The sequence below is a fragment of the Psammomys obesus genome, unplaced genomic scaffold (assembly GCF_907164565.1).
Source record: "Psammomys obesus unplaced genomic scaffold, mPsaObe1.curated_primary_1811, whole genome shotgun sequence".
Classification (NCBI taxonomy): domain Eukaryota; kingdom Metazoa; phylum Chordata; class Mammalia; order Rodentia; family Muridae; genus Psammomys; species Psammomys obesus.
This window is the reverse complement of record NW_026590333.1, coordinates 3059-18562: the sequence shown is the minus strand read 5'-3', so window position 1 is coordinate 18562 and position 15504 is coordinate 3059. Positions and strand designations below refer to the sequence as shown.

Here is a 15504-nt window from a genome sequence, read left to right as displayed (position 1 = left end):
ACATTAGACAGAACTCAGGGAATTAGGGAAAGAATTTAGGGACCTGGAAGGGTCAAGAACACCACAAGAAGACCTATTTTGCCAACTAACGTGGCCCCCTGAGGGCTCACAGAGATTGAACCAATCAAATAGCAGACATGGGCTAGTCCTACGCCTCCTCCACACATGAAGCTGATGGACTGCTTGGTCCTCAAGTGGGTCCCCCAACAGGTGGAGTTGGGGTTCCTGCTAACATGGACTCTGTTGCCTCCCTCTGGGTCCTGTTTCCCCAGCAGGGGCTGCCTTGTCTTGCCTCAGTGAAAGAGGAGGCACTTAGTCCTGATGCGACTTGGTGTGCCAGGGTGCATTGGTACTGGGGATGGGGAGTGTGGTGGAGGAGGGGTACATGGGAAGTCAGTGGGACTGGGGGGAGAGGACAGTGAGTGGTTGGGGTTGAGACTTAAAATGAACAAATAATTAAATTAATGACAAAGGAAACATTGTGCCAAGTTAAAAAAAAAAAAAAACAACTCTGTCTGACTTTCTACAGGGAAACATTATTTAAGTGTAGACAAAGAGGCGTCTCAAAAATTATTTGGTCACTGTCTTAGTCACTGTTCTATTTGAGTGAAGAGACACCATGGTCACAGCAACTCTCATAAGGGATAGCATTTGAGTGGGGCTGGCTTACAGTTTCAGAGGTTCAGTTCTTTTGGCCATCACGGCAGGAGGCACGGTGAAATGCAGATAGACATGGTGTTCAAGAAGTAACTGAGCTTTCTACATCTGGATCCACAGAGAGGAGGAGGGGTGCACCATGGCCTGGCTTGGCCTAGGGAAGCCTCAAATCCCACCCCAAGAGACACACTTCCTCTAACAAGGCCACCACGTCTCCCGATCCTTCTTAAGTAGTGCCACACCCTGCTGACTAATCACTCAAGTATCTGGACCTGTGGCTGTCATGCTTTCGCGAACACACACAACCCGGACCTGTACACTGTGAGGAGAGCAACACAGGGGCTGCAGATGCTGAAGCAACATTGGAAGCGCGTAAATCCAATACTCATGTCTAAACTTGTGAAAAAAGGGATGCTTCAACAGTCGAGAATCCTGGGATGATGACTGAAATTTCTGAAGGGGGCTTTCAAACCCTATGCTTGGGTTGCCTGGAGTTCACTTGGTGATGTGGACCCAAATGACTCCTTCAGCGACTCCTGCCCAGGGCTCCAAAGAGACAAGGTTGACATTCAGGCGGGCCCCGTCAGGCAACTCCTGCTTTCATGTTTGCTTGTGAGACAAGCTCTCTTGTGGTCCACAGTAACCTTGTTCTCTGTAACCTGGCTTCAGCTCCTGACCTCCTGTTGGCTCCGGGTCCCTGAATCAAAGGAAACAGACCAAGCAATTAAACTAAACTGAGTGAGACAACAAGAATGGGCTCCGCCAATGCCTATTCCACAGTGACCCTGCTTCTGTGCTTCCACCTCCCAACATTTTCAGACCTGGGACTTAGGTTCTTGAAGTTGAAACATTCTGGCATTTTTCACTTTCACAATGAGTAATGCTGTCAAACTCCGGTCAAGAAACTGAGTGAAGTGAAATACCTTTACCCTCACACAAAAATTGTATCCATGAACCCAAGCTCATTCCAAAGCATTCCTAAGTTTCTAACTACTCCTCTCCAGCAAAATCTGATAAATGAATCACACCCGAGATCAGGCTGTCTCTCCCAGGTCTATCAAGCAGGTTCTCTGGGCTGTGGGATCTGACCCACCCACACCTGACCTGATGCTTTCAGGAGGCTGGCTGAAATGGTACTGAGGTAACTTTGCTTCACAGTCAGTGTCATGTGATGGATGTTGACATCTAATCTGCTGAGTAGACTGTTGTCTGTATTTAGAATGTCCTCATGGTGGGTGGGGGGGAGAAAGCCTGGTATTAGAACTTTTATTCGTCTGTTTCAGTTTTGGCTTGGAGGATTACTGCCTCTGTCAGCTAACCTAGGTCGATTCCTGGAAGCTTCTAGCATTTGTACAATCTAACGCAGGCCTAGCCTAGAATGTTTTCAGCCTCTGAGAATCACTGCTTAATAAGTTCACCCCTTCTTATTCTTTCTGAGCTCATAGCTGGCTGGTTCAACTCAGCTGTTCTGGCTTAAACTCCTCTCCCAAGCTAACTTATTCCCCTGAATTGCTCTGTTTGGCTTCAAGTTGAGTCCAGCATTGTCTTCTAAGATTTTGTCTCCTTGTCATTCTCTGGCCTGTTCTACCTTTCCCTGTGTCTAGCTTGTTCTCTCATTCAACCTGTCTCTGTAAAACTCTCCCAGTAAAACTACTTCCTCTGCCTCTCTGCATTGCTCATTAGGGAACTTCCTTTTCCTATCTCTTCTCCTAAGATTTGAGCATGTCATATTCTGCCAAATTTTCTCTGATTTGTCACTTTTTCTGCTATTCAATTGAACATCACTTTCAGAAGTGCTTTCCCCTACAAACTATCTTTACCTTCATTGCTTGGGATTAAAGGCCTGTACCACCACACCTGGACCTAAGGTTTTCTTTACCTGAAACTTGCTCTGTACCAGGCTGGCCTAAACTCAGATCAGAACTCTGTCTCCTGGATTAAAGGAGTGTGTGTATTCCAGCCTGATTACCCAGACCTAGAAGGTCTTTGGATGTGATCTCTTGCCAGAATAGCTATGCTCTGAATTAATATTCCTCTACATGACCTTGAACAGAAAATCTGTTTCTTCAGTGTATATCAGCAAGGAGGGGACCTAGCATTGCCCAACTGTATCAAGCATATTATTATTATTATAGCCTCAGCAAACTCTCTAATTAGGTGTAATGACCTTTTATACTGCCATCAGCTCTTTGGTGTTTAACAGCTTTGCAGGTGATTAAACCACCCAGTGAATACCAATATGTTGACAAAATCACACTGAACTTAATCTGCTTTGAAGCAATGAAACTGGATTTCTGTTTCTCTATTTTTAAGCAGAATAAACATTGTTGGCAGCACAATCTTACTTAGTTTTTCATTGTATTATCCCTACTCTTTGTGGGATCAATTCCCGGGAGGTTTGTCCGGTAGGTTTATACTGATTTTTGGCTTTTTGTGGGTCTGTGTATGTGTGGGTCTGTGTGCATCAGTGATGCAATCTTAGGCCTTGCACATTTTGGCCAAGTCCTTTACCTCTGTCATGTATGACAGTCCATTTCCATTCTCATTCTCAGTCAAGATTTGTCTAAGGTTTTCATAGTATCCTTCAACACAAGATATATACAGGGCACAGATTACTTTCTGTCTACTTTAACAAACCTCTAAAGATAAAGTTCTTAAATTGTATAATAACATTCATGTTACCAAGAGAATTCACTATGCTAAATCAAAAAGTCATCAGTACTTCACACCCAAATTAAATTTATTAATGTTATGGGTTCAGGCACACCTGCACACTGACCACTCAGGCACCAGACTCAGATTGATGAAAGCTGATTGAACACTGAACAAAAACTGACCAGTCAAAGCCATAATGTGGACACTGGGGTGACATATGATGCCAGCATGTTTTTTTGTACCAAAATCTGTAACCAGGTAACAACCAGGGAGCCAGAGGTAGGAAGCAAAGGGGACATTAGTACCTCATTTCGACTTGCTAAACATAATCGATTTTGTTCCAAGTGTATTGTGTTGTATCTAGGTAGCTAGACAAAACATGCTAAGCTGATGGACTGGGATTTAGGGTAGGAGAGCTCTTGGGGGCTTTCCAGCTTTCTGGGAGTAAAAAAAAAAAAGCAATCATTTATCTTTCATTCAAGTAGAACATGCATTTGCCATCTATTGTTTTATTTGAAGCAGCAAGCATTAAATCATTGAACTATATCCCATTCTTCGGCATAGAGCCTGGAAACCGGAACTCAATTTTACCTCATACTCAAGATGGGTACTGGGAGGTAAAATGGCTTCTGATATGCTAAATGTGTTAACTGGGAGTGATAGTTACGCTAAGAACTGAAGTAGGTCTCAACTGAGGGACTACAGAGTGTAAGCAGGTTAAACAGCTTACAAAAATAATATCAGTCATAAGCCATTGCTCATTTTTCACATCATAAAACCTGGAAGAATAGGGTATACTCTGAAGGAAGTATGATATCAGTGTGAGAGTTTTAATGTGTTTGGACTAGTTCTGCAGAATGCTACCTTCCATTGTTACACACAATGTGAGGCAAAGCCAAAATTACGACATTCCTTATGGCCTCAAATGATCCCCCAGTTTAATCACAGCCACCCAATGGTATTTTCTGTGGGTGGCAATCTACATCCATTCCCTTTATCACCATATTTAATCGCTTCCCTCTGGATGTTCTGAGCACTGATATAGAATAGCTTTTGGTTTGAAATGGAATTTTCCACTAAGAGTCTTTCCAGTGTGGTCCTAGAAGAGAGGTTCTCAACCTTCCTAATTATGGAACCTTTTCATACAGCTCCTCATGTAGTGGTGACCCCAGCTATAAAAACATTTTATGTTATTTCCTAACTGTAAGTTTGCCGCCGTTATGAATAATAACGTCAGTATGTGATATACAGGATATTGGATACGCAACTCTTGTGAAAGGGTTGTTCATCCCCCAGAGGCCACGACCCATAGGTTGAGAACACTGTCACAGAGCTTCAGTAGCCAGTGATTAAATTCTATTTGGAAAGAATTTCTAATTGCGTCTGTTATTAATGAGGCCTGATGTTCATTGCCCTTCCTCTATGGATGGGTGACATTTTCATCACAATAGCAGGGTTTGTGGTTGTCCAGCTTAATGACAAGCTTAACATACATGTGGGACCTGTGCACTCAAATGGGCACACTGAGGCTGATACAGGGTTTTGCTAATAGGAGCCCAGACACTTTGACAAGCACAGCTTCTGCAAGACTCACCTCAGCCTTTTTCAATAGCCTGTGATAAACACGTGATGACACTGATCTCCAGGCTGACCTTCAACCTTTCTGATTCAATCTCATGCCAAGTGCAAATGAGTCTAAAAGCCAGGATTTCTCTTCAGTCAATGTACACAAGCCAAAGACAGGGGAGGTGGTTATTCCCTGGAAGAACGGTCTCCTGATTTAAGAAATGTGTGGGCGATGATGCACTCTCTGCATCTATGAGGCCAATGTTGTTACAATTTCCAGTAAACACTCTCATGGACATTCAACACTGATTTGCATCCATGCCAAAAAAAAAATAAGAGCCAGACAGAGTGTAAAGTAACAGAATTTATTTGGTATAAAAACTGCCACTCACTTGGGTTGGGGAGTTTGTGGGGAAGGGGGAGGAAGGGAGGGATTGGGAGGGGAGGAGAGAGGGAACTAGAGGGGGGATACAAAGTAAATACAGTATAATTAAAAATTAAAAAAAAAAACGCCACTCAAGTACAATGGATAAAAATGTCCCTACGATGTGCTCTATACAGCAAACCCAAAGGAAAGACTTTACAGGAATCAAGTATAAAAGTCACTTTGGCCAGCACCTTGATGGTTCAGTGGAATCCTTCATCCAAAGCTCATGGGTGGCAAGTTAGCTTCTACCCTGCTCAGATTCCATGAGTTCCAGTAGAGGGCACTGCAGACTTCCCCCAGGAACCCAGATCCTTTCTGGGGTTTAACTTGTCCTAGGACCATGGGCAGTTTCTCCCACAACCTGTCCTTCTTAGGGACTGAGCAAGGCTAGGCAAGAAAGCAGGGGAAGGGTGGACCACGCTTGAAGGGTGAGTCATTTTGTCCAGCTAGGGGCAGGTTCTGATCCAAGGGCCTCAAGTTCATTGTGAGTCCACAGAACCCAGGGTCAGTGAGTGGTGTCAATGCTAGCAAGCAGCGAGAAGCCCCCATTCTAGCTTGTTCTTCCTCTTCTTCTTAAACTTTCGTCTCCCTACCTGACTGCAGAGCTGCCCAGGGTTCATGGGGTCCTGAACAGTCAGGAGCTTGGCAGCACTAGGACATGAAAAATTCTCCTTGTCAGGGGTGGTGTCCCTGCCCCCATCCCCTTTGTGTCTGGATGGGTGAATCACAACTGCATTGGCTGGCAAAGTGGGCTGAATTTTCCTGAGGTTCAGCACTGGGTATGGGCAGTTCTGTTCCTGAAGCACTTTCCATTGGTCTAAGGAGATTTTTCTGGTCACTGAATACTTTCTTTGTTCTCTTCTCTCTTCTTCAGGTTCTTGTATGCAAGACTCAGTGTTGAGCTTTTTCTGCCAGGTCTGGGATTTGGGGCCAAGAACCTTGCTTACTCTGCCTACAGGTGCATTGACACTGTCCTTCTTGAGATCAGTCTGCTGGACATAGAAGAGCACATAGGCAGGCTCACTCAGAACAGAAGTCACATTGCAGCTGGTGACCCTGGAATCATCCATCTTATACCACTTTCCATTGCCAGCTTTGACATAACAGAAGTAATGTCCACTGTGACAAGTCATACCATCGTGGACCAGCACAGCATAGAGGGCATACATCAATGGTCTCCTAGTAGGCCGAGACATGTAAGGCTGCAGGTCAAGGACCTCTGGGTAGCTCACTATACTGTCCACTTTCTCAAACGTGAAGCCTGAGAAGCGATTTAACACTAGCAGCAGGACCTTGGGGGCAGTTTGAACTGTCAGGGTCTTCAAAGCTGGCGTTTTCTCCTGACAACTATGACAGTAGTACGCATTGTCTCCACACAGCTCTTCTGCCTCCACTGCATTCTCCAAGGCTTGCTTCACACTGTGAGCCATTCTGATATCCAGAGGGATGTCCAGGAAGGGATCAAAGGAATCTGAGGTGCCCTGGCAGTGGAGACACTTGATCTGAGACTGCCAGGAGCCACCGAATATCTCAGGAACTAAGGTGCTGTCCTTAGAGTGGGGTTCCATGCTCGTGCTCCCTAGAAGGCAAGATTCATGCATGGCATTCAAGGTGAACATCAGAAACTCGTGGGCGTCTTCCTGCTGGTACTTGTGGAAGGCAGCAGTCAGCTTGTGTGAGGGCTGCATGACATCCCTGGAGTGGAGAAAACTGTGGATCACATGAGCTTCCATGGCACACATCCAGCAGTCTTCCTGGTGACAACAGCTCTGGGAGTGCTCCCCGGACAGCAGGTAGCTGGCCAGAGGTGGTGTGTGTGAGAGACACTGCAGGGCTGCGTTCAGGTAGCAGCTGTTGCCTATGTTCTGCAGCCCTGCTCCCACATCCTGGAGCATCTCCCAGCTCAGACTGTGTGTCCCGCTGGCAGCCAGCTCTTCTGCCATTTGAGCTTTATTCGGGTGCTGGGTGACCACAGCAGGTGAAGACACAACTGGATCTTCTGCAGGGCAAGAATACAAAGAGAATTTAGAAAATCCTCCTGACATATGATGATCAACACACTAAATGTACAGAACAAAGAGAGAATATTAAGAGCAACAAGGGAAAAAGGCCAAGTCACAGACAAAGGTAAATCTACCGGAATTACACCTGACTTCTCATCAGAAACTATAAAAGCCAGAAGGGCCTGGGCAGATGTCTTACAGACACTAAGAGACCACAGATGTCAGCCCTGACTACTATACCCAGCAAAACTTTTAATTACCATAGATGCAGGAAAGAAGACATTCCTTGGGGGGAGGGGCAGATTTAAACAGTACCTATTCACGAATCCAGCCCTACAGAAGATACTAGAAAAAACCCAAAGAAGCTAAGTACACCCAGAAAAAAGACAGAAAATAACCTCACACCAGCAAAACCAAAACAAGGGATGAACACCCACACACACTCTCTCTCTCTCTCACCACCAAGATCAAAATCACAGGAAGTTACAACCACTGATCAATAATATCTCTCAACATCAATAGCCTCCACTCCCCAGTAGAAAGACACAGGCTATCAGCATGGATGCAAAAACAGAACTCAGCATTCTGCTGCATACAAGAAACATACCTCAGCAAGGACCATAAACATTAGCTCAAAGTAAAGGGCTGGAAAAAGGCTTTCCAAGCAAACAGACCCAAGAAGCTAGCTGGAGCAGTCATTTTGTATCTAATAAAATAGACTTTCAATCAAAATTAATCAAAAGAAATGGGGAAGGACACTTCGTATGCATCAAATGAAAAATACACTGAGATACTGTCTCAGTTTGGAACATCTATGCCCCCAAAGCAAAGGGCACCCACATTCATAAATGACATATTATTACGCATTGAACCCCACACATTAGTCGTGGTAGACTCTAACACCCCACGCTCACCGGTGGACAGACCAAGACAGAGACATAATCAAACTAATATTCGTAATGAATCAAATGGACCTAACAGAAATCTTGAGAACATTTCACCCAAACACAAAAGAATAGACCTTCTCAGCACCTCACAGAACCTTCTCCATATACTCGGTCAGAAAGACAGCTGCAAAAAATACAAGATCAAAATAACCCCACGAATCAATCAGACCACAATGGATTAAAGCAGAAACTCAACAAAAACAGAAACGACAGAGAGCCTACAACAGAAAGCTTATGAAACTGAACATCTGCCTATTCATGACCACTGGAGCAGGGATAAAATAAAGAAAGAAACTGAGGAATTTCTAGAATTCATTGAAAATACAGGCATAACATTCCCAACTTATGGGACACAATGAAAGCAGTGTTAAGAGGAAAGTTCATAGAATTAAGTGTCTTCATAAAGAAATTGGACAGATGCCATACCAGGAACTTAACAGCACACCTGAAAGCCCCAGAACAAAAAGAAGCAAACACACCAAAAAGGAGTAGATGACAGGCAATAATCAAACTCAGGGCTGAAATCAATAAATTGGAAACAAAGAGAACATTACAAAGAATCAATGAAACCAAGAGCTGGTTCTTTAAGAAAATCAACAAGATAGACAAAGCCTTAGCCAAACTAACTAAAAGACAGAGGGAGAGTATCCAGGTTAATAAAATCAGAGATGAAAAGGAGAACATAACGGCAGTCACTGAGGAAATCCATAAAAATCATTAGATCTTACTTCAAAACACTGTATTTTGCAAAATTGGAAAATCTAAAGGAAATGGAAAATTTTCTGGATATATTTCACTTACCGAAAATAAACCAAGATCAAGTAAATAGTTTCAACAGTTTTATAATACTTACAGAAATAGAAGCAGTCATCAGGTCTCTCAAAAAAATCAAACAAACAAACAGACAAAATCCACGACCAGATGATTTTAGTGTAAAATTCTACTAGACATTCAAAGAAGAGGTAATACCAATACTCCTCCAACTATTCCACAAAATAGAAACAGAAGGGACATTGTCAAACTTATTCCATGATGCCACAATCACACAAAGACTAGACAAAGAAAGAGAATTTCAGACCAATTTCCCTCATGAACATTGACCCAAAAATACTCAATAAAATGCTTGCAAACCAAACGCAAGAACACATCAATTACACCACCCAGCATGATCAAGTAGGCTTCATTCTAGGGATGCAGGGATGGTTCAACATGTGAAAATCCATCAGCATAATCCACCATATAAGCAAACTCAAAGAAAAAAAAAAAACACACGATCATCTCATTAGATGAAGAAAAAGTCTTTGACAAAATCCAACACCCCGTTCATATTGAAAAACTTGGAAAGATCAGGGATACAAGGCCCATACCTTAATATAATAAAGGCTGTATGCAGCAACCTGACCTACAATATGTAAGATTGACTCCAGCTATAAAAAAAATAATATCAGATTAACCAGTCGGGAAAATACTAATTGAATCTTCAGTGCTAATTCAGAATGCAAAAGGATTACTAGAGCATTAGCAGCAAGATCAGCAGCAGTAGAGAAATGGATTAGAAATAAAGGTTGATATTATATTCTATTTCAGGTTTATGGTGCTACTCTTGATAGGAGAGTAACTTCTAAAAGTTTTAAGAAAAATCAAAGTGTCAGATGTTTTAATCATGGTAAACTGGGACCTTTGAAAAATGATTGATTGTAGGCAAGGTGTTCCTAAAAACTACGTTTCTTTCAATAGATAATCCTAAAAGAAGGCCCCAACCTTCTGGATTACAGAGCTGCAACAGACTAATGAATGCAAATCAACAGGGGCAGACAAGGTAACCCTTGCTTCAAGAAACACCCAAGGGGGGAATTCCTCACTCTCCACACCCTGGACACCAAATTTGATTCAATAGTTCTCAGAGTCAGAGAAACTCATCCAAGAGCAATTAAACGATTTAATGCCCATTGTTAAAAACAGACTTATCTAGATGTAATCAAGGCTAAAACAGCTTCAGCAAATAAAACCAAAAATCCAGGAGAGACCATAACACAAGTATTTTGGCAAATGGCTATGAATGAGCAGAGAACGATGCTAAAAATACAAATAAATGGCACTGAAATTGAAGATTTAATAGACATAGGAGCAGATGTAACAATAATTTCACCAAAGTCTTGGCATCCAGACTGGCCTCTTCAAGAGGTAAACATTCAACTTCTAGAAATTGGAACTTTATCTCAGGTAAAACAAAGTGCCAAATGGGCTGATTGATGAAGGCCAAAAGGACAAATAGGAAAATTAAAGTCACATGTGACTAATTCAGCCATGAATTTATGGGTGCATGATTTTTTGTAACACTGGAAAATACAGGTTAACATTTCTCCAATCTAAGAAACAAACTGCAAAATAAAGTATACTCCTGAGAAAAATACTGAAAGGTATTGTGGAGAATAGACACAGACTGTCCAGGTTGTCCATAAGCAGGACTCCACAGGTATTGGTCTTTCAAAAGTACCAAATGCCCTACCTTTAAAATGGCTAACTGGCAAACCTGTAAGTGTAGATCAACGGCTTATGAAAAAAGAATAATTGCACGTAATAGAAACAGCTGGTACAGGAACAACTAAATGCTCCACACATTGTGGAATCTACAAGCCCATGAAATTACCCTGTGTTTGTTTAAAAAAAATCAAAAAAATGGAGGATGTTAACATATTTAAAAACCGTAAATAAGATGACACCATCAATAGGCTCTTTATGACCTGGAATCCATTGCCTTCTTTATTAACGTTGATAATTGATTTAAAATATTGTTTTTTTGTGATCCAATTGCATGAGCATGAAAAGGAAAAGTCTGGAGAAGAGTGGGAGGGAAGAAAAAAAGGAGCCAGGGATGACAGGAACTCTACAATAAGACCAACAGAGCCAATTAACCTGGGCCCAGAGGGATTTGCTGAGACTGAAGCATCAACCAAGGACCATGCATGAATTGGACCTAGGCCCCTACAAAGATGTAACAGATGGGCAGCTTAAACTTTAAACTGGTCCTCTAGTAAGAGAAGTGGGGACTACATGGGATTCAGACTCATTTGCCAGCTTTTTCTATCACTTTCCCCTGGCGGCACTGCCTTCACAGGCCATAGGGCAAGAGAACACATTCAGTTTGGTGCATCTTGATGAGCTGGGGTGGATGGAAAAGGGAGCTTTCCTTTTCTGAAGAAAAGGGAAGAGAGAGTGAGGGCGGGACTGGAAAGGGAGGAGGGAAAGGGCTACAGGGATGTAAAATGAATAAAATAAATAAATGAGAAAAAAAGATAGGTACAAAAGTTCAGAAGCTACAACCTTGGATTATTCATTCATTCACTTAGATTATTCATTTAGATGGTACACTGAATTGTTTAGGTACAAAAGGGTACAGAGATATAATATTAACACATTCATATGTTATAAATGTTACCACTCCTGGGCATATAGCCAAAAGATGCTCCACCATACAACAAGGTCACTTGCTCAACCATGTTCACAGCAGCTTGGAATAGCCAGAATATGGAAACAAACTAGATGTCCTTCAACTGAAGAATGGATAAAGAAACTGTGGTACATCTACACAGTGGAATACTACTCAGCCATTAAGAACAAAGAGATCATGAAATTTTCGGGCAAATGGATGGAGCTAGAAAGATCATCCTGAGATAACCCAGACCCGGAAAGACACTCATAGTATGTACTCACTGATAAGTGGATTTTTGGCATACAGTATAGAATATGCATACCTTGAGGCACAGACCCAGAAAAGATAAATAATATAGAAGATCCAAGGGGAGATCCATGAATCTGAGTAGACAGAGGTAGTTGTTAAAAGTAGGGAACAAGGTAGCCAGGGAGAGCACAGAGAAGCATGAGATCATGCTGGGGAGATCAGACCTGGGGAAGGTGGGGGTGGGGAGCAGGAGGACAGAAGACCTGTGGAGAAAAGGGAAAATGTGGGTGGGGCTTCCCTGTGACAAGCTGTAGCCCTAGGTCAGGGTAGGCTGTTGAGAAGCTAAGGGGGACTCCAGCAGAGACTTCCTGTAGCAGGGGCCATAGAGCCTGCTAGAGGACACCCTCTGACTAAACAAGGCTCCCAGTAGAGGGAGCATAACACCAACACACTCACCAAACCTTCAACCCCAAATTTACTGTGCCTACAAGATGTGCAGGGATAGAGATAGAGCAGCGATTGAGGGAATGTTCGTCCACTGCCGGGCCCAAACAAAGATCTGCCCCATCTTAATAATGTCAGCTAACCGCTGACATTATTAAGGATACTTTGCTAAGCTTGTCGACAGGAGCCTAGCAGAGCTGTCCTTTGAGAGGCTCCACCCAGCAGCACTCAGAACCTACACTGAGACTCACAGCCGAACACTGGGCAATGCTTAGGGAGAGTTAGTGAAAAGTGGGAGGTAAGAGAAGAGGACGTGGAGGTGACAGGAGCTCCACAAGAAGACCAACAGAGCCAACTAACCAGGGCCCAGGGGGCCTGCCGAAACTGAAGCATCAACCAAGAACCACGCATGGACTGGACATAGGCCCCTACAAAAGTAGAGCCAATGGCTTCATGTAGGTCCTCTACAGGGGAAGAGGACACACTCAGTCCTGGGGCGATGTGATAAGTTGTGATGGATGGGACAGGGGCTCTCCTTTTCCGAGAAATAGGGGAGGGGCAGAATGAAGAGAGAGGGGTGTGGGACTGGCAGGCAAGGCAAAGTGGGGTTATGACGAAGATGTAAAGTGAGAAAAAAATTAAAAATGGGGTGTGGGAGAGAGAGAATGAATTTAGGGTCAACAGCACTGTTGGAGGACAGGTAAGGTATAAACGCCTAACCGTGAGACTCACCTTCTGAGAACAGTTAAGCAGCCTCCATGTAGGCAGGTGGCCCTTCCAAATCCCGTGCTGGTGTCGTCTGCGGGAGCAGAAGATGTCTATCCCTTCTGGAATGGCCTCCAAGTGAGGATCAGTCTCCAATGTTCACTCTTTTATACTTCAGTCCTGTGGTCACGCCCTCTAACCCACCCAGGAAGAGAAGAGCCAATTCCCTACAAGGCTCTAACTGACTCAGGAGATTTGGGTGTGGTTCCTGCCAAACATCCCTGAGATCTGATCTCTTTGGAGCTTGTTTCCCTACACATGGCTCCAATTTCCTAGGCGTCTTAAGCTTGGGTTTCCCTATTATAACCATCAAATAAAGAAAAGATGAGTATACCAGCCATACAAGCATTTCCCTCACGTTGTTAATCCCACCTAAGAAGAGTAGAGACCCAGTGTTTTTGGTTTTTTTCGTTTGTTGTTTTTAATTTTTGGTAGAAGTAACCAAGCTTTACTCTTATGCACAGCAAAGTCAGTTTGATGCTTCCCCTAATGTGGGGCATAGGCTATTGGCAGGAAGTTAACTTTCTAGGCTCCTTCTATAGATCTTCGGGGTTCCAGGAAGAATTTTGGCAACCCAGAAACTTGGCAAGTAAAGTACAAGAGCAGGTGGCCATTTTGAGATTATTTGTCAGAACATGTTATGGTTTGGGGTAGATGCAGGTCAAGGCACAGTGAGGGTGTGCATAAGGTGAATCCCAGGAGGTTCAAGGTAAGATCAGGTCACATTCTAAGACATAGAAACGTTTTAGAGCAAACAGAAACAAACTTGTTTTTACCTTGTAACGAGATGGCTTCGGATCTTAAGATGGTGTCAAGCTGGTCCATTAGGTCTTAGACAGGACTTCAGATGAGGGAGAATGAGACAAAACAAAACCCTATTTTGACGTAGCTTCAGGGTGAAGGAGAGAAGTGCCCTGAGGCAAAGTTTCTTTCAGGAGCTTAGAATTGTTGGTAAGATTATTGGGGACTGTGATGGCTACCCTTGGTTGGGAATTTGACTACTTCTGGAAGTCACAAAAAAAACGATATTGGAGGACACACCCTTAAGAGTGTTTTTCTCCTGTGAAGTGGAAAGACAACTTCTGGCTGAATCTTTGAGGAAGACACACCTTAAATCCAGATCTTTAATAGATCTAATCTAGTCAATACCTTCTGCTGGAAGCCTGTACAACCACTGGGAAGAAGGAAGCTTTTGCTCTTTGCCTGCTTGTTCATGCCTAGCTAGCAAATCCATGCTTTTTTTTTTTTAAAAAAAAAATACAATGGTAAATAAGTTTAATACTTCATAATAGTGCAGTAATTAATGCCACCATTATGAGGCTTCCTCATAATGAAATGTATATTTACTGTTCTATGGTTGTATTAAAATGCCAACATGAGGAGCAGTTTACAGAAGGAAGAGTTTATTTGTGTGAAGAGTTTAAGTTAGCCTGGGTATAGTTAGCCTGAGTATAACTCCATTTTGAAATGAGGAGCCATCTTGACTGGGAGCTGAATTCAGGTACCTGGAAATATCACAAAATGTGCACCTGGTAGAAATCAAAGTTAATTCTCCTAGCAACAGCCTTCAGGAAATATCACAGAATAACTGCTTCATAGAAAATAGAGACAAACTCCCTGGCAATAATCAATGGAAATTGGATGGGAATCAGGTGGGAGAATTTTCCTCAATGTTTCAGAAATAGTTTAGAAAAATAGCCATTGTGATCATATGCCTTAGCCATTGTGCAAAAAAAGTCACCCTGCCCTGCTAAACTTCACCCAATGCTGTAACTCCAAGGCTTGTACCCCCCTGCTTGCTGCCATGGAAACCCCCTGCTCACAGACTTTCCCTTTAAAAATCCTGTTCACCCCTGCACAGATGTAGCCCATGGCAGTCCAGTGTCCAAGTGGGTTCCATAGTAATAGGAATAGGGACTGTCTCTGACATGAACTGATTGGCCTGCTCTTTGATCACCTCCCCCTGAGGGAGGAGTAGCCTTACCAGGCCACAGAAGACAATGCAGTCACCGCTGATAGATCTAATTGACTAGAATCAGAAGGAAGGAGAGGAAGACCTCCCCTATCAGTGGACTTATGGCGGGGCATGTGTGCAGAGCGGGGAGGAAGGGAGGGATTGGGATTGGGATGGGAGGAGGGAGAGAACCACAGGGGGGATACAAAGTGATTAAAGTGTAATTAATAAAGAATTAAAAAAATCCTGTTCGCTCAGAACTCGGGGTCCCACTTCTCTACTACTGCATCAGTGAGACTTGGGTCCTGAGTTCGATCGCTCTCCTAAATAAACTTCTCTTGCTATTGCATCAAGTCGTCTCCTGGTGGTCTCTGAGGGTCCCATGAACCTGGCATTACAGTGCT

General features: G+C 43.3%; 1 protein-coding gene across 1 annotated transcript; it reads right to left on the bottom strand.

Moving 5' to 3' along the window:
* Nucleotides 1-5829: 5829 nt before the first annotated feature.
* On the bottom strand, nt 5830-15289 carry LOC129676452 (ubiquitin carboxyl-terminal hydrolase 17-like protein B; the record flags this gene model as incomplete). The annotated part of the gene is made up of 2 exons (XM_055606775.1): nt 5830-7365; nt 15248-15289. Coding segments are annotated over 2 exons (1578 nt in total), but the record flags the coding sequence as incomplete, so codon positions are not given.
* Nucleotides 15290-15504: the final 215 nt, after the last annotated feature.